The sequence below is a fragment of the Sceloporus occidentalis genome, unplaced genomic scaffold (genome assembly GCF_023333645.1).
Source record: "Sceloporus occidentalis isolate IW3139 unplaced genomic scaffold, rSceOcc1.0.p SCAF_17, whole genome shotgun sequence".
Taxonomy (NCBI): domain Eukaryota; kingdom Metazoa; phylum Chordata; class Lepidosauria; order Squamata; family Phrynosomatidae; genus Sceloporus; species Sceloporus occidentalis.
Genome location: NW_028316997.1, coordinates 11268164 through 11285759, shown reverse-complemented (window position 1 = coordinate 11285759; position 17596 = coordinate 11268164). Strand labels below are relative to the sequence as shown.

At 39.4% G+C, this 17596-nt stretch overlaps 1 protein-coding gene across 1 annotated transcript; it reads left to right on the top strand.

Annotated features, from left to right (window-relative positions):
• Positions 1–1341: 1341 nt before the first annotated feature.
• Positions 1342–17346, top strand: LOC149302848 (pannexin-2-like). The gene is made up of 3 exons (XM_089482175.1): positions 1342–1567; positions 13103–14548; positions 16973–17346. Exons 1-3 carry the CDS (start codon positions 1342–1344, stop codon positions 17344–17346), a joined length of 2046 nt encoding a protein of 681 aa, XP_089338301.1.
• Positions 17347–17596: the final 250 nt, after the last annotated feature.

Sequence of the window (17596 nt, the reverse complement as noted above, 5' to 3'; positions counted from 1 at the left end):
GCGACTCTATTGGTCGCCAGCAGAGGGCTTGTCTGCCATCAACCAATTAAGTGTACTTGCCTTTCATTGGTTGATAGCAGAGGAGGCTCCTGCCGGCGACCAATAGAGTTGCTCGTATGGATCTTTAAAATCCTGGCGCCAAAGCAGCTGCCTAGTGCGTATCGCATTAACCCCGTATTAACCCCTTCTACAAAAAACGAACACAAAGAATGTACACGAAGAGTTGGTCGGCACCCAAGTCTAACTATCATCACTTATTTTAAAATTGAATTGATATGTACATTGACCTCAGACAGTCTTAAAATCAGATTTATTATATAGTAATGTAGTAGACTCAAAATTACTCAAGCTAGGGCATAGCAGGGTTTTTTTCTTTATAATACACCCCCCACTGCACAATTTGCAGTTAACATAAGGCGTTCACTAAAATAACCAGGCACAATGTGAATGGAATAGCCTATCTGATCCTGTCTCTATGAGGAAGAGTTATACTGAGCACAGATCATTGCATGAACCATTACAGCTTGCAAAGCTAAACCACAGTCATAGAACCCGCCTCCTTTCTGGAGCCTGCAGTTACTGATGTATTTTTTTCTTCTAATCGTAAGGATCGCGACTGAATTCTCTCTTGCTTCCAATAATTTAACAGACACTGTGTCCTCTGTGTTTTTATTGTGAGGTTGCAGACCGGTACTCATAGAACATTCCAGCTAGGTTTCCCGTCGAATGACAATCTCGCTTCATTCATCCTGATTTAAAGATTTTCTGGCTGGCTATGACATGAAATGTAAGTTTTCAAGCTGCCTGAAATCTGTAGATGGCAGCTGTCTTATCCATCACCTTTTTGGAACTCAGGGAACACACACCAGGTAAATATATATATACACACACACATCTGCTTGCAGCTAATATACTGGTTGTATTTCTTGTTGTGTAGGGATGCAGTTTACTGCAGATGTTTCTTTTGATGTCTATTTTTGTTACTATACCTTTACCATTTCACAAATGTAAATGTTTTGCATGTCTTAAAATAAGATTATTTAACTGTACATGGGATATTTCATTTGAAGTATTCTCTTTGTACCTTGAATGCATGCATACCTGTCCCTGCATTGAATTAGCAGGGTTGATCAAGGTCACTGTTACCCAGGGTGGGAATGGCATTGCTGTGTTTGATTTGACTTATGTCCTTGTTTTATTTTTTACATGTTTTGGTCCTGTGTCCCAGCCTCTGCAAGCTTGACTTCTGTCAGGAGCAATCTGCTTCTACTCCATTAATCTCTGATAATACAACACATAAAAGCAGGGGAGAGGAGTGCCCAACAGGAATCTCAAACGCTTATGCAACATATTATTGATAACCACCCCGATATGGCTACTGCTTTGTTGGCTGGAGAAAAACTGAAGGAACTGATCCTTCCTGGGCAGCAGGATGATAAAATAGGGTCTCTGGCAGCTCTTATGGTTCAGCTTAAGCTGGAGCTACCCTTTGATCGCGTGGTTATCATTGGCACTGTACTCATTCCCATACTCCTCGTAACCTTGGTTTTCACAAAGAACTTTGCAGGTGAGTGTTGCCTGGTTTCATAATGTATGTATTAGTATATGTACAGTTGCAGCTCCTCAATAATTATGTGATTTATAGTTCTAACATGAAATTTAAGCCAGTGGCAATATACCAAAAATACCTCAATGTAGGAGTAGAGGCCTCTGGTGTATTTTGCTCGCATTGGATCATGACCGCAATGGACTTTGGACTTCTATAGCTGAACTGCTTGATGCTGGTCTATAGCCTCTGGTTACCAAGCACTTTGTTATGTAGATTAATGCATCTGATGATACTCTGACAAATAGTCCAAAAAAAAGTTCTAATTAGAATTCCATCTGGGCTGGTCTTTAAATCACTGTTATGTAAATGAAAATCCATTGGTGAATAGGTATTTTGTAATATAAATCATACTAGTAAATGTCCTACTACATCTAATTCTCTAATAATCTTCAAAATAAGTACTGAAATTAAAACCTAGACAGTATGATCCTTGCACGTGAAGTCAAACAGGGGCCTTTCCTAGCAATCTGTGACAGTTGCCAGGTGCACAAATAGTAGTTTGGCAGAAAACATTCCCTGCTCATAATAAAAAGATGACAATGATTCTATACTGACTAGTCTTATAGTGATGCATTTAATAATGCTCCAGCAAAGCTCCTCAAAGCCACTGCCACATCTTCCATTGAATCGCTGAAATGAGGCCCATGAGAATTTACATTTCCTGCCGCAATACACAGCATGTGATTGAGCATGCATAATACTGTCTGTATAAGCCCAGGAAAAGTACATAGAGGTTGTGTCTCATAGCTTGTCCTATGCTGAGTTCTGGCTCGCAAGTGTCTCAAATTTTGCTTCCTTGTGTTAGTAATGAGAATTAAATACCAGTTAGAACCAATTGCAATCTAGAAGGAACTAATCACCCCAGAATGTTTTGGCCTTCAGAGGCCTCAACAATAAGGTGCTATCCTCTAGGTACAGTACACAATATGATCCACATCTGAAGTATCTGTGACCCATATAGCATCTTGAATATGTCAAATTAGATTAGATTCATACATACATTCATTTTCCAATATGAATCTGATAAATTAAATCACTGTCATGGATATCTATTTCAATTTAACTGCCAGAAATGAGAGATGTCTATTATTAACATCTATTTCTCAAAAGAAAAAAAAACAACAAAAAACTAATTTTGCTGGCTCTTCCAAAACAATTTTATGAAATTATTTCCCAACTTGTCTTTAGAAAGCACAATATACAATTGGTATATTAACTAGCCAAGGAGTTCACATGTGTTAAAGGGCCAACCCAGTTGGAAGATCTAACTTGGTCCATCACAATGAATATGGTTTACCCTATAAAAAGGAGTATTCTAACAATGTGTTCTTACACATTGCATCTAAGTCCGTTTGCACTTTGGACAGAGCGAAGTTTCACAGCTGCCTTTCAAATACCGTATTTGCTCGATTATAAGACAAGGTTTTTCCAGAGCAAATGCTCTGAAAAATACTCCTCGTTTTATAATCGGGGTCGTCTTATAATCAGACCTCAACTAGGTCTGACTATGAGACTAAGATCCAGATCCCCCGCAGCGATGCAGGGGACCTGGATCCTCCTGTCTCTAGCCCCCCCCAAACTTACCGGTACTTCTGAGTCCCCGGTGCTTAGTCCGGGCAGAGTTTCCCGTGATCTCTGACAGCCGGGGAAGGTCTGAGCGATGGACGCAGACAACCCCCGCTACTAACCGCACCTCCTCCCGGCTGCAGCAGAAGTTGTCTACGCGAATCGCGTAGAGCTCTACACGCTGCCCGGACTACACACCGGGGACTCAGAAGCTCCGGTAAGTTTGGAGGAGGGGGAGGGAGTGTTAAATGGGGGGCATAAGGCATTTCTGGAGGCAGAGTGCTCTGTGAAATGCCTTTTAACCCCCTTAATGCCACTCTGCCTCGTGAAATGCCTTATACCTCCCTATATGCCACTCTGCCCCATAATATGCCTTTTAACCCCCTAAATGCCAGAGTGGCATATAGGGGTATAAGGCGATTCTGGAGGCAGAGTGGCACATAGGGGGTCAACAGGCATATCATGGGGCACAGTGGCATTTAGAGGGTTAAAAGGCATATCATGGGGCACAGTGGCATATAGGGTTTATAAGGCATTTCTGGGGCAGAGTGGCAAGCCAGGGGGCAGATGTGCATAACTGGGGGGGCAGGTTGAAAAAAAAAGGAAATAAAAAAAAATATTTTTCTCAATCATAGCTTTCAGTAAAAAAAATTGTTCACATAGTTTACATGAATTAACATTTACTGGTAAAACTTTTTTCCTATATTCAGGCTTTTTCTTTTTTCCCATAAATTAATATTCAGGTTTTGGGGGGTCGTCTTATAATCAGGGTCGTCTTATAATCGAGCAAACACAGTAGTCAATGTCCTGAGTGTTCACTGCAGATTTATATTAGATTGTATTTGTGATTATATAATGCTGTTTCTACAACACACGCAGCATCTGGTACCCAGAAAAATGAAACAAGCAATGTGTTTTAGTTATATAAGCCTTTCAAAATGAAACCAGAACCACAGGCACTAAATCTCCAAGCCCTCATACTCTTAGAATAGGACAAACTTGAAGTAGGCTTGCATATTGTTTCTGTTTGGTGTATATATGTGTGTGTATATATATATATATATATATATATATATATATATATATAATCAAGGGAGAGGAGTACTGGGATAATAATGAGTTTTATCCAGTGGTAGGATTTAATTTTTTTTAGTAACCACTTCCGAGATTTCATACTAAAAAATAAAAACCTCACACACACTCAGGCAGTCTCTCACACACACACACACAGACTCAGGCAGTCTCTCTCTCTCTCACACACACACACACAGACTCAGGCAGTCTCTCTCTCTCACACACACAGACTCAGGCAGTCTCACACACACACACACACACAGACTCAGGCAGTCTCTCTCTCTCTCTCACACACACAAACAGACTCAGGCAGTCTCTCTCACATACACACTCAGGCAGTCTCACACACAGACTCAGGCAGTCTCTCTCACACACACACACAGACTCAGACAGACTCAGGCAGTCTCTCTCACACACACACAGAGACTCAGGCAGTCTCTCTCACACACACACACACAGGCAGTCTCTCTCACACACACACAGAGACTCAGGCAGTCTCTCTCTCACACACACACACAGGCAGTCTCTCTCACACACACAGAGACTCAAGCAGTCTCTCTCACACACACAGAGACACAGGCAGTCTCTGGTACACTCACACAGGTAGTCTATCTCACATACACACAGACTCAGGTAGTCTCTCTCACACAGACTCAGGTAGTCTCTCTCACATACACACAGACTCAGGCAGTCTCTCTCTCACACACACAGACTCACGCAGTTTCTCTCACACACACACAGACTCAGGCAGTCTCTCTCACACACACAGAGACTCAGGCAATCTCTCTCACACACACAGAGACACAGGCAGTCTCTCTCACACAGAGACACAGGCAGTCTCTCTCACACAGAGACACAGGCAGTCTCTCGTACACTCACACAGGTAGTCTCTCTCTCACATACACACAGACTCAGGCAGTCTCACACACACACAGACTCAGGCAGTCTCACACACACACACACAGACTCAGGCAGTCTCACACACACACAGTCTCTCTCTCACACACAGGCAGTCTCTCACACACACACAGTCCCTCTCTCACACACACAGAGACTCAGGCAGTCTCTCACACACGCACACAGAGACTCAGGCAGTCTCTCGCACACAGAGACTCAGACAGTCACACATAAATAAGTAAAATCTACTGTAAACAATGCACTTTGAACAATTTCAAGCTGTTTAGCAAAAAAAAAGCAGTTAATCAAAGTGTTCAATAGAAGTCTGGAAAAAGTATGCACTGGTGCTTTTTAGATAATTGATTGTGAATTGTTTGTGACAAATGCTATTAATAAAACAAAGAGCCACTAAACATTTTTGTAAATCTACTTCTTTAAAACAAGGTGAAAACTGCAAGAAACTATTTGACTCAAATTGGTATATGCCGTTTTCACCTTTTTTCCAAAAAGTATTTTTTTTTACAAATCTATGATGCCTCCTTTGATGTTTTATCAATTGCATTTGTCACATTAAAAAAATCTCACGAAAACCTCCAAAAAACACCAGTGCATACTTTAAATTACCATTAATTAATCACATGAATTAACTCTGTCCCCAGTTTCCTATAGGCATCTTTGTCACTAAATAGCTTCCCATAGTCTCATGTTTAGTGACAAAGATGGCTATGGGAAACTGGGGACAGAATTTACTTTTGCCCCCAGTTTCCTATAGGCATCTTTGTCACTAAACATGGGACTATGGGAAGCTTTTTAGTGACAAAGATGCCTATAGGAAATTGGGGACAGCGTTTGCCTTTGCCCCCAGTCTCCCATAGCCATCTTTGTCCCAGCCTCCCACTGCCAAGCATGCCCCCAGTTACTTCAACTTACCTGACCGAAGACCCCGATATGCACTCTGTTGGATTCCCGCTGTCAAACATTCGCTGCTGCTGCCGGCGGCTCCACCCACAAAGGTCATTGAGCAGCGCTGGTGCCGCCCACGAAAGTTATTGAGCGGCACCGACAGACTCACTTCTATTTTGAATCGAGAGGGGTGGCATTTTAAGAAGCCGTCCCCATTGATCTGAAATAGAATTGAGTCAGCTGGCCAGCAGGTGACAGCCCCGTTCAGTGAGGAGGGTGGGTGGATCCGCCAGCAGAAGCGGGGTTGTCTGCATCGCACAGACGTCCGCTTTTGCCGGAAAGGAGGATCCAAGTCCCCTGCAGTGCTGCGGGGGATCTGGATGCTAAACCCAATTATAGGCTGCGCAACCACTTTAAGTGGGGGGAATGTTTTGGTATTATATTGTAAGGCATGCAGTTCTAATAAATTTATTTAGGTAAATAATGAAATGCCTAGCATGCTACAAGCTATATTTTAATGTGTATCCTTGCAATTATGACGTATTTTTGTTAGTTATGCTGAGATAACATAACTAGTTCAAGGTCAAATCCATTGGATGCCTTTGTTTTGCACACACTTGTTAAGCAGGGTTGTTCCGATTAAACCTACCACCTATTGGAAGTGAATATTTCAGTATTTTACAAAAGTAAAGATTATGAAGAAGTATTAGTTTAGGAAAGTAAAGTGTATTTCAATGGATTTCACCATTTGTTTTAAAAGATTCTAATATTGCATAATCTCTTTGAAACTACAGCATTAAATGATCTATCAGATGATATGAACATACCTGATATCAGGTCTCAAGTCTGAATATGTCTCAATATACATATGGATTTTCTTTATTGTCTTTGAAAATATTATTGTAAAAAAAATTGTCATAATAAGCACAGATTGGAAGATTTACAATTTTTACACATGGACCTGCAATCAGTAATTATGGGCACTGATTATGAAGCTATGGGTCTGGTGTTATGCAAAAATATAATACTGACCAATCCACGTGCTAAAGACGCTATGATCATCTGGCAAAGGGACTGCAATGAGTGGTCTTTTATGAATGCCTTGCATTCTCAATGAATGTGACACTCCATTCATCCATTGTAAGTGCTGCTGATCGGCCAGAGACCAACCAGCAGCTTTAGAAAAGTATAATAAACATTGTAGCAAAAGCATAATTATTCATGCTCCCCCATGTTGGAAGTTGTGCCTCTCAAGCGAGACGTCCTTTAGGAATGGATGCTTCGCGATCTCAATGAAGATGATGCCCCATTTATCCATCTAAACTGTGTTTACATAGTGTATTATCATTTAAGCCTTTATTTTCTGTGTTGCTTAATTTGTGTGCTGTTCTGCAATGAAATGAATGTGTCATGTAGTATGCCCTATAGATTTAAAAAAATATTTTAAAAAAAACCTATGCATGTGGAGTATTTCTGTAATCTGGAGATGCAGCTGAATACACTTTGATGGGTTTCTCTACAATTACATTGGTGAAAAAGCAGCTGCTGGACTTGAAAATGTCAAGTTAGCAAAAGAGAATGGGCATGTTCCATTTTGTGCCCCATAACTTAAAAAAAAGAAAAGAAAACCTATGCATGTTGGGGTTTTTCAAAATCAAGACACTTACATTAATATATTTTGTGGTATTTTGGCCAAGTGAACTGGTTTGGGGGCCATTATCAAATATTTATATTATTTTAATGTATTATTCATGCCAATCGTTGCACTATACATCTAAAATGGTATCAAAAGAAAACTACATATCCTAGAAAAAACAGTGTATAATTTGTGTGGGTACACATTGCATAAAAATGATGAAAAAGTCTTAGGGTTTTGGGCCAAATACACTGTCAGTAAAGAAAGTGTTAAACTGTGTCACAAAACACAAATTTTGCAACATCGTATTTCTTGAAAGTTGTTTTGTTCGGCAGGTAGGTATCATGGTAAGAAATACCTGCAGAAGCTTTAGTACCCACCAAACATGAATAATTATAATTAGCAAAGCTAATGTATTTTTTTTTTTTTTTAAGTCCAGGTTTTGACAAGGGTCTTGTTTATCTTACTACTATTACTTTTACTTTTTCTGTTACCAAGCTTGGCCCTTGGTATTGGGTAATCCAATTGGTTCAGTGTGATCCACCTGCTGGCAAGCTGCATATCTTGCATTTTTTAAATAATTATACACTAATCATTTGAAAAATGGAAACTTGAAACTTTTTTCAAAAATATGCATATTGAGCACATGGAAACATAGAAAAGGGCATACAACCACTCCACCCCTTGATTGTGTTAGGGCAAGCACAATACAGTGTTATTTGCATACTAGTGCAGAAATTGGTTAGTGCTTGAAACCTAGTTTGTGGCATTGACCACTGAACAGGACAAGGTGACATCATGGAGGCATGTAACAAAGAATGTCACTCTTTTGGTATACAAGTCTTATAGCAGAGCTGTAGAGTTGCAGTTTACTTATCCCTATACATCCATTAGCCATAACATTGTGACCACCTGCCTAATATTGAGTAGGTCCCCCTTTTGCCACCAGAACAGTCCTGACCCATCGGCGCATGGCACCAAGACATTAGCAGCAGATCCTGTAAGTCCTGTAATTTGCGAGGTAGGGGAAACAATGGATGCATCCTGGTGCCATGTGTTCTCCAGGTAAGCCCCACACATGCACCCAGCCATCCACTTGATGTTAAAGAAAACATGATTCATAAGACCAGGCCACCTTCTTCCATTGATTCATGGTCCAGTTCTTATGCTCACGTGCCCATTGTAGGTGCTTTCAGAAGTGGACAATGGTCAGCAAGGGCATCCTGATTGGTCTGCGGCTACACAGCTCCATAAGCAACAAACTGTGATGTACTGTGTGTTCTGATACCTTTCTATCAGAAAACAAAATACTGTCTGCGCTTCTCACCCTAATAAAGTTGGCAACAAATATATAAACATAATATAAATGAGAGGTTTTGGTTATATGAATTGGCCAAAGCATAATTGAGCTCACCCGCCACGTCAAGGCACACTCTCAATAGGGTGAGAACCTACTCTCACCTCCTACATAGTGGGCACACAAAGCAGTTTATACTGCTACCAAAACCAAATTAATGTGTTGGGGGAGGTGCAATTAAACCTCCTCCCATTTAACCCCTGGACAGCAAGCTGCAACCAGACTAATGAGGAGCCAACAACCTCAAATATGTGCAAACAGGGAAAAGAAAAAATGTCGGTGCGCTAAGCTAGTCTCAGGCTCAAATAATACAAATGCAGCATGCTCACACTGTTTGGTAGGCCTCATATTATACATTTGTATTATTTGAGCCTGAGACTAGCTTAGCGCACCGACATTTTTTCTTTTACCTTTCTATCAGAGCCAGCATTAAGTTTTTCAGCAATTTGAGCTACAGTAGCTCATCTGTTGGATTTGACCACACGGGCCAGCCTTTGCCCCCCCTCCACGTGCATCAATGAGCATTGGCCACCCACAACCCTGTCCCTAGTTCACCGCTTTTCCTTCCTTGGACCACTTTTCATAGGTACTGACCACTGCAGACCCGGAACACCCCACCAGAACTGCAGTTTTGGAGAAGCTCTTACCCAGTCGTCTATCCATCAGTGTGGCCCTTGTCAAAGCTACTCAGATTGTTTTGCTTGCCCACATCTAACACATCAACTTTGAGGACGAAATGTTCTCTTGCTGCCTAAAAACATCCACCCACTGACAGGTGCCATGATAACCAGATTATCAGTGTTATTCCCTTCACCTGTCAGTGGTCATAATGCTATTGCTGATTGGTGTATGCTGATGCTGACCTTATAAAGTCTATTATTTGGGTGCTTATCGAAACATGCAGATTAATGTTCTGCATGAAATGGCATCTTTAGCACTTTCAGCTTCTGCTGTATTTTGCAAACTGGAGCTCTGCTGCAGTACAATGCAGCAATCTATTAATAATGCACCAATGACGGAGGGAAAACACTCAACAGAGCCTACTGGTTATGCTTAATAACAGACACACACACTTACGCCATTTCCTCTGCATAGGCCATATATTATTTATGTTGTAGTAATTATATCATGAGAGTCATGTACATGTATTTTTTATGTTGGTATTTTTATTCTCTCAATAGCAGTGTAGATTTATTTCAATGTAGAATTTGAACATGTATATAAACAAGATTTCAGAATTTAACCTGGGTATTTAATGCAAAGCAGGTGTGTTCTGAACACGTGTATGCTTCATGGGAGTCTGTTCACTAAAGGATGAGTCAACTCAAATGTCACTGTGTACAAACGTCATACTCAAAGCTGAGTTCTGTCTATGTTCCCTTATACTGTCGAATTCTATTAAACTCAATGTTGACTGAACCAAAAAGCCTTTGAGCAGAACCCCATTTTTTAGTGTTTTTTTCTATATATTCACACCAGGGCTATGGCTGGCTTTGGGTAACAGGAGCTGCTGTGCAATCATGGATGGAGAGCCGTGGTTCCCCAGTTCTTGACTAGACCCAGTTGCCAGCTGCATTTAAAAAGGTACTTTCTTAAGGGTGAGGTCCCTTAACGAAATATAAGTATGCATGTAAGTGTTTCTTCTTGGTGTTCTAATGCCCCACTAAAGATAGGCGTATACAGTCATTCACTACCAGCATATTTTATTTTTTAGAAGAAGATACAAAAATGTATTGGGGGAATGGATTAACTAATTGGTCATTGGTGGATGAGAGGCTAAACAGAGATGAAGAGAAGGGACATTAATGGCTAGGCTACACAGGGAGAGAAGAAAGATAAGACATGAAGGCAGAATGGTGACTGCGGGCAGGAAATGGCACTTATAACTGGGAATGATGGAATCGGGGAAATTGCGTTGATTTAATGTGCCCATCTGTTTACTGGTCAATGAAGTGGCTGGTAATATCCACTTTAAGTCATTGTTCACAATCCTTTTGTAATACTGGCCACATAGCTGCATTTATTTTACATTTAAATTGTGTATTTCACAAAAGTTCTGTAGAGGTGAAATGGTCAGGGACTCATATAACAGAGCCACGTAATTAGTTATATTTTTAATCTTGTATTTTTTATTATGTGTCCATAATGCAACACCATAGCTACCACTTTGTTGCAAACAAATTCAAAGCTGCCTATAAAACAAACTTTAGTTTCTAGATGAATTATTATTCATTATCAAAGCTTTAATTATTTTATCTAATTCCTGAGAAAAAATACGAAATAACCATTAACCTTTTATTGACCAAAAAAGCTAATTTAGTTGTCACACATTGTATTACATGAAAACTGTAATTGCTTGAAAACCAAAATTCTATATTTTTAAAACCAATACTCATAACAGAAATCTTGATTAGAGTGCCCATTATGTGTTGCTTCTGCAATTAACAATGATTAAAATGAAGTGTTTTTCTAAACATGTTAGAAGCTCTTTGCAGCTACCTTGTGCAGCTACCACAAATAGCATTTTAACAAGCCAGATACATTATTTTACCTCCAGAAGCATTTCTAACAGATGGTAGATTTCTCTTGTGTGCATTATTGTTTGAAGCTACATATTCCTTTGTGACATTTTTTTTTCATGTACAGATTATAAATTTAATGCTGAACCATCTGTACAAAGACACAATTAGATATTGGGTAAATGGCCATTTTTGTTGTGTAGCACAAAAATTATTAGGAGCCAGGATGTATTGTCGCTCTTTGTCATTGCTCATCATGTTATGAGAAAAAACATTAAAAAAGTAAGTGTTAATTCGAGGAGATTTCATTATACATAAAGGAATTCATCCTTCTTTTTATGCCGACAGTTTTTACTGGGATAAAGCAAGACATAAAAGAGAAAAAATCCATTTAGCCATTTTGTATACTACTTCAAAACAACTGATGCAGATTGATCATAAGCAACTACTTACTAGGGTTCAAGTACCAACCAGCTGTCAATGAGGTGTTCATTTTAAAATTTACCGTAATATCAAAAACATCCATCGGTGGGTACCACAGGAGATGGCCCTCATATTAGATGATCATACACATGTTTTAATGTGCAAAGGAAGTCATTTATCTACTCCACTGAATAGGAGATGGATATGTTCCTCACGACACCTACTTCCCATTAAGATAAATGTATGAACTTATTAAAAAAATACCAATACTTCTTCTCAACAGCCTGTTCTTGTCATTAATATGTAGGCCTATTTAGATAATCAAAGTCCTGGTACATTGATTAAAAAAAACAAATATTAGCTTGATTTCTGCTGTAGACATATTCTGTTCCCTTTTTAGGTCTGAGAAATGTACCCAGAGACTGTGGGGTGATAAGATAGGACACTATTATAAGTCAGAGGTTCTGATATACAGGTAAAACAAATGCACAGAAATAAGTAGTATAAGTAAGTACGGTAATAAGTAGTATACCAACATATGTGTGCTTTAAAGGTCTGTGTTCCTATTAGACTCCTTGTTATCTTGTGCATCCTCATGGACACCAAGTTGCACTGCAACTTTGGATCTCTCGGACTGAAGGTGATCACTAGGATTGGGTGTGCCTTTTTGGAATGGCATGCACTGTGGTGTGGATAAATACATACCAAGTTCATAGTATGTAGCTGACTAAGGTAGGTTTTGAAATCTCTGCAGCATCTTGGCCGTTAGTGAAAGCATCAATTAGCCTTAGTTAAAATTAGTGATGTGATAAATAAATGAATGCCATTTGGATATACTACAACAGGCGCTTCATGTACATATACATTTTATGGTGGGAAAATGAAACCCTTAAATAGTTATCTGTAGATATGTAATTTGGAATGCCACTAATGTTTCTAGGCAATATGCCTTAAGTTTTGGAGTTAAGATGTGCAGCAAAAATACTACATTTTGTAGGGGCATAATGCTTATTATGATATACCACAATTTAAAAATTCTATAATTTTAAATATATTTATTTTTCAGAGTTTCATTTGTAGGCTAAACCACAGCAGTGACTTTTTTCTCTGTTATGCAGAGGAGCCTATATATTGCTATACACCAGACAACTTTACCCGCGATCAAGCCTTGTATGCCAGAGGATTTTGCTGGACAGAGCTTAAAGATGCCCTACCAGGAGTGAACACCAGTCAATGGCCTTCATTGTTTGAGCATAAGTTTCTTCCCTATGCTCTACTGGCATTTGCAGGGATAATGTATATTCCGGCTTTAGGTTGGGAGTTTCTCGCCTCAACAAGGCTAACTTCAGAGCTGAATTTTTTGCTTCAAGAAATCGACAACTGTTACCATCGAGCTGCAGAGGGACGAGCCCCCAAAATTGAAAAACAAATCCAATCAAAAGGACCAGGCATCACGGAAAGAGAGAAGAGGGAGATCATAGAGAATGCAGAGAAAGAAAAAAGCCCTGAACAGAATCTCTTTGAAAAATACCTAGAAAGAAGAGGCCGAAGCAACTTTTTAGCCAAATTGTACTTGGCACGACATTTGCTCATTATATTTTTAAGCATTATCCCGATTACTTATTTAAGCATCTATTATGCAACCCAAAAACAGAATGAGTTTACATGTGCCCTAGGGGAGCCCCACCATAAAACCAGCAACTCAAAACTATTCATAAGAATGAACTGCAAGTTGCCATCTGTTCAGCTCCAGAGAATTATTGCTGCAGTAGATATTTTCCTTCTTAGTTTTATGAACTTAATCATTCTCATCAATTTAATTCACCTTTTCATTGTACGGAAGTCCAACTTCATTTTTGACAAGCTAAACAAAGTTGGCATAAAAACTAAGAAACAGTGGCAAAAATCACAGTTCTGCGATATAAATATTCTTGCTCTGTTTTGCAATGAAAACCGTGACCACATCAAGTCTCTAAACCGCCTGGATTTTATTACGAATGAGAGTGACCTGATGTACGACAATGTTGTTCGGCAACTGCTTGCAGCATTGGCCCAGTCTAATTATGATGCCACACCAACAATGCGTGATTCAGGAATGCAGACAGTAGACCCCAGTGCTGATCCAGCTGACATAGATGTCAATGAACAGCTTGTTATAAAAAGGCCGAGGAAGAAAATGAAGTGGATTCCAAGCAGCAACCCTCTCCCTCAACCCTTTAAAGAACAATTGGCCATAATGAAGGTTGAAAACAGCAAACCTGAAAAGCTTAAACCAGTGAGACGGAAAACCGCAACAGACAGCTTAATAGCCCCTCTCTTAGAGGCATCTTCCAAATCCTCTTCACAGATGTTGCCTCAAAAAATTGACACAAGTACCATCACTAGCCACAACAGTGACAAAAAACATGGTCGTCAATTCTCACTGGATGTCCACCCATATGTTCTGGGCAACAAAAAATCTAATTCAGAAATAATCGATACTGCTCCCATTGCCTTGTCTGACAGCCATGAAAGTGGATTTCTAAATCAAGAGAAACATATGAATGCGTCATCTAATCTGAAAGGTAAGACATTGTGAAAATGTCCCCATAGTCATCAGACAGGAAAGTGCATAATTACTGATAATATGAATAGCACATCACAATGCTTCCTTAATCAAAACACTTTGATGTGTTTTAGTAATGATGTACACAAGAGGGTTATCCATCTGTTATGTGTGGAGGGTTACCGGTGTTCTTTCTCCATTCCCTTTTTATTTTACTCCACACGAGTATGAATTAAAATTACTTGAAGAAGGAGCCCAAATATCTGTTTTTTTATTAAAGTGTTAACAACTAAAAGCATTATGGAAAATTTTCCATAGAAATAAATTTGACAAATATTAGAAAAAATAAATGTAAAGGCCATCACAGTAACAGTCAACAACTACTTATCTTAAAGACATTTAAATGAAAATCTGAATCTTTGTGTAGAAAACAAACTGTATATACAAAGACAATTTTTTTACACTCACATTTGTTGGGAAAACATTTTTGGATGGAAATTATAATCATCTATGTCTTACAAACAGGCGTGTCCCTATTATTTGGCCCCTGGGGTGGATCCTGTATGTGGCACCCACACCCACACCCACACACACTTTGAAACTGCCTAGCTTCTATTGTTAGGCAAACATTGACAGGGGTACAGCATAACTGTTATCATTATATACTAAGGCAGACATTGACGGGGTTACAGCATAACTGTTATCGTTATATACTGAGGCAGACATTGACGGGGTACAGCATAACTGTTATCATTATATACTGCAGCACGCACTGATGGTGGTACAGCATAACACCTATCAGTATATACTAAGGCAAACATTGACGTTGGTACAGCATAACACCTATCACTATATACCAATGCACACATTGACGGTGATACAGCATAATCCCTATCACTGTATACTGAGGCACACTTTAACGGTGGTACAGCGTAATCCCTATCACTATACATTGGGCCAGACATCGACAATAATGCAGCATAACCCCTATCACTATATACTAAAACAAACATTGATGTGGTGTAGGCCTACCACTTCAGTGTCTGGCTTAGCATATAGCAGGGATGCACCGAAATGAAAATTCTGGAACGAAACTGAAAATTCTGCATTCACTTGGCCGAAACCAGAAATGACCCTCCCACCTTTAAAAACAAAAAAACCACAGTAACACACCAAAATTAGACAAAATTCAATAACAATGTTAATATAAATATATATACGATTGTTAACAGCAATCACAATCCTATCATGCCCAGGCATACCCAGATTCCAGTATGTACTAGATGACTTGGCATGTGATTGCTAACAGCAGTCAAACCTCTATCATGCCCAGGTTCTAGCATGTACTGGTTGCCTGGGCATGATAGGAGTGTGATTGCTGTTAGCAATCATATATATATATATATATATATATATATATTTTAATATTGTTATTGAATTTTGGTGTGTTACTTTTAATAAAAGTGTGGTCAACACACCAAAATTGGACAAAGAAAATCAACAACAATATTTTATATATATATATATATATATATATATATATATATATATATATATATATATATAATTGCTAATAACACTCTTATCATGCCCAGGCAGCCAGTACATGCTGGAACATGGGCATGATAGGAGTGTGATTATAGCCTCCCTATGTCATGCTATCCCACCCCACACTTACACATCCATGCTATCACAGACACACAAACATTCATTCACAAACATTCAGCATAAACTACAGCATAACACACTCTCACACACTTACTATTCCACTCTCACTGAATGTTTTCTTACCTTTCCTCTGTCACTTTTCCTCGTCTTTCTTCCTCTTGGCGCTTCTTCTGTGTCCTTCCGGTGCAGTGAGCGCGATGGGCGTGGCTTCAGTGTTGTGTGCGCCGGGATATGACATCAAATCCCGACGCATAGCATCAGTTGCCGCGCACATCGCAAAGGAGCAGGACCGGAGGTCTGCATTAACAGACCTCCCGCTCCCTTAAGCCGGCGTGGTGGCACCCCTGATGAGCAGCAACCGGGGTGGATGCCCCCCCCCCCCCCCGTTAGGTATGCTACTGCTCACAAACATGATGCTGATTTCAGAGATTTTATGATATTGTTATCAGATTGATATCTCTAGAACTAATTAAAACACAATGAAACACCCTACTTTAGGTGTTTTTTGTTATGTTAAACATATTCATTACAATGAACAAGGAAATAATTCTTGCTTTGTAGATCAGGAAATTGTATATACATATTTCATTACTTACCTATTTCCTGTCATGTCTGAAATACAAAGAAAAAGCATGCAGTTTTTTGGGATAATTCATAACACAGAGATTTGAAGTAATGTATTGCTTAGCTGAGTTTCTGGATGAGTGACTTTATTCTACTTAATGTATGATTGCAAAGCTCAACGGTCGATTTTTTGCCACTGTTTCCTTTATAGATACCTCCAAACCAACAAAGGATCCAGAGAAAGAAAATCACCCTTTATCCGAGAGCTGCAGAGATGTATCTGTCTCCGGGACATTCCTAACCTGCAGTCATAATCATATGTCAGGTTCAACAGCTGCAACATCCACTGTAACTCTTAGTCAGTTAAAGCCCGAACCAATGACTGTCTTTAATCGAAATCCCACACACCCATTACTCCATATTAGCACTTTATATGAAGATCGAGACGAGCATGTTGCTAATCTAATTGACAGAGAGTCTTCCTCCCCTGATCCTGGAGATATCATTTCTGTAATACCACCAAAGAAAGTAATGTTAGCCCCTTATGAGGAACCAAGGTCCGTTATAAGCTCTGCAGATTTCTAGAGACATCACACTGCTGTGCTAATCATTGCATGAGCATGGGGAGTTAAATTATTTGCTAAATATGATGTCTGCAATTATAGTGCACAACTCTGTCACTACTGTCAGGACAATGTAACAATTAATTAGTATAGATTGCAACGTAAAGCAAGTTAAATAAAGTTATGTTAGATAGAGCAACAGAAAACGCGGGCAGATTCCGAACAGAATTCTAGGTTTTAATCAGGCTGAATGATCTTCACTACAACAGCCA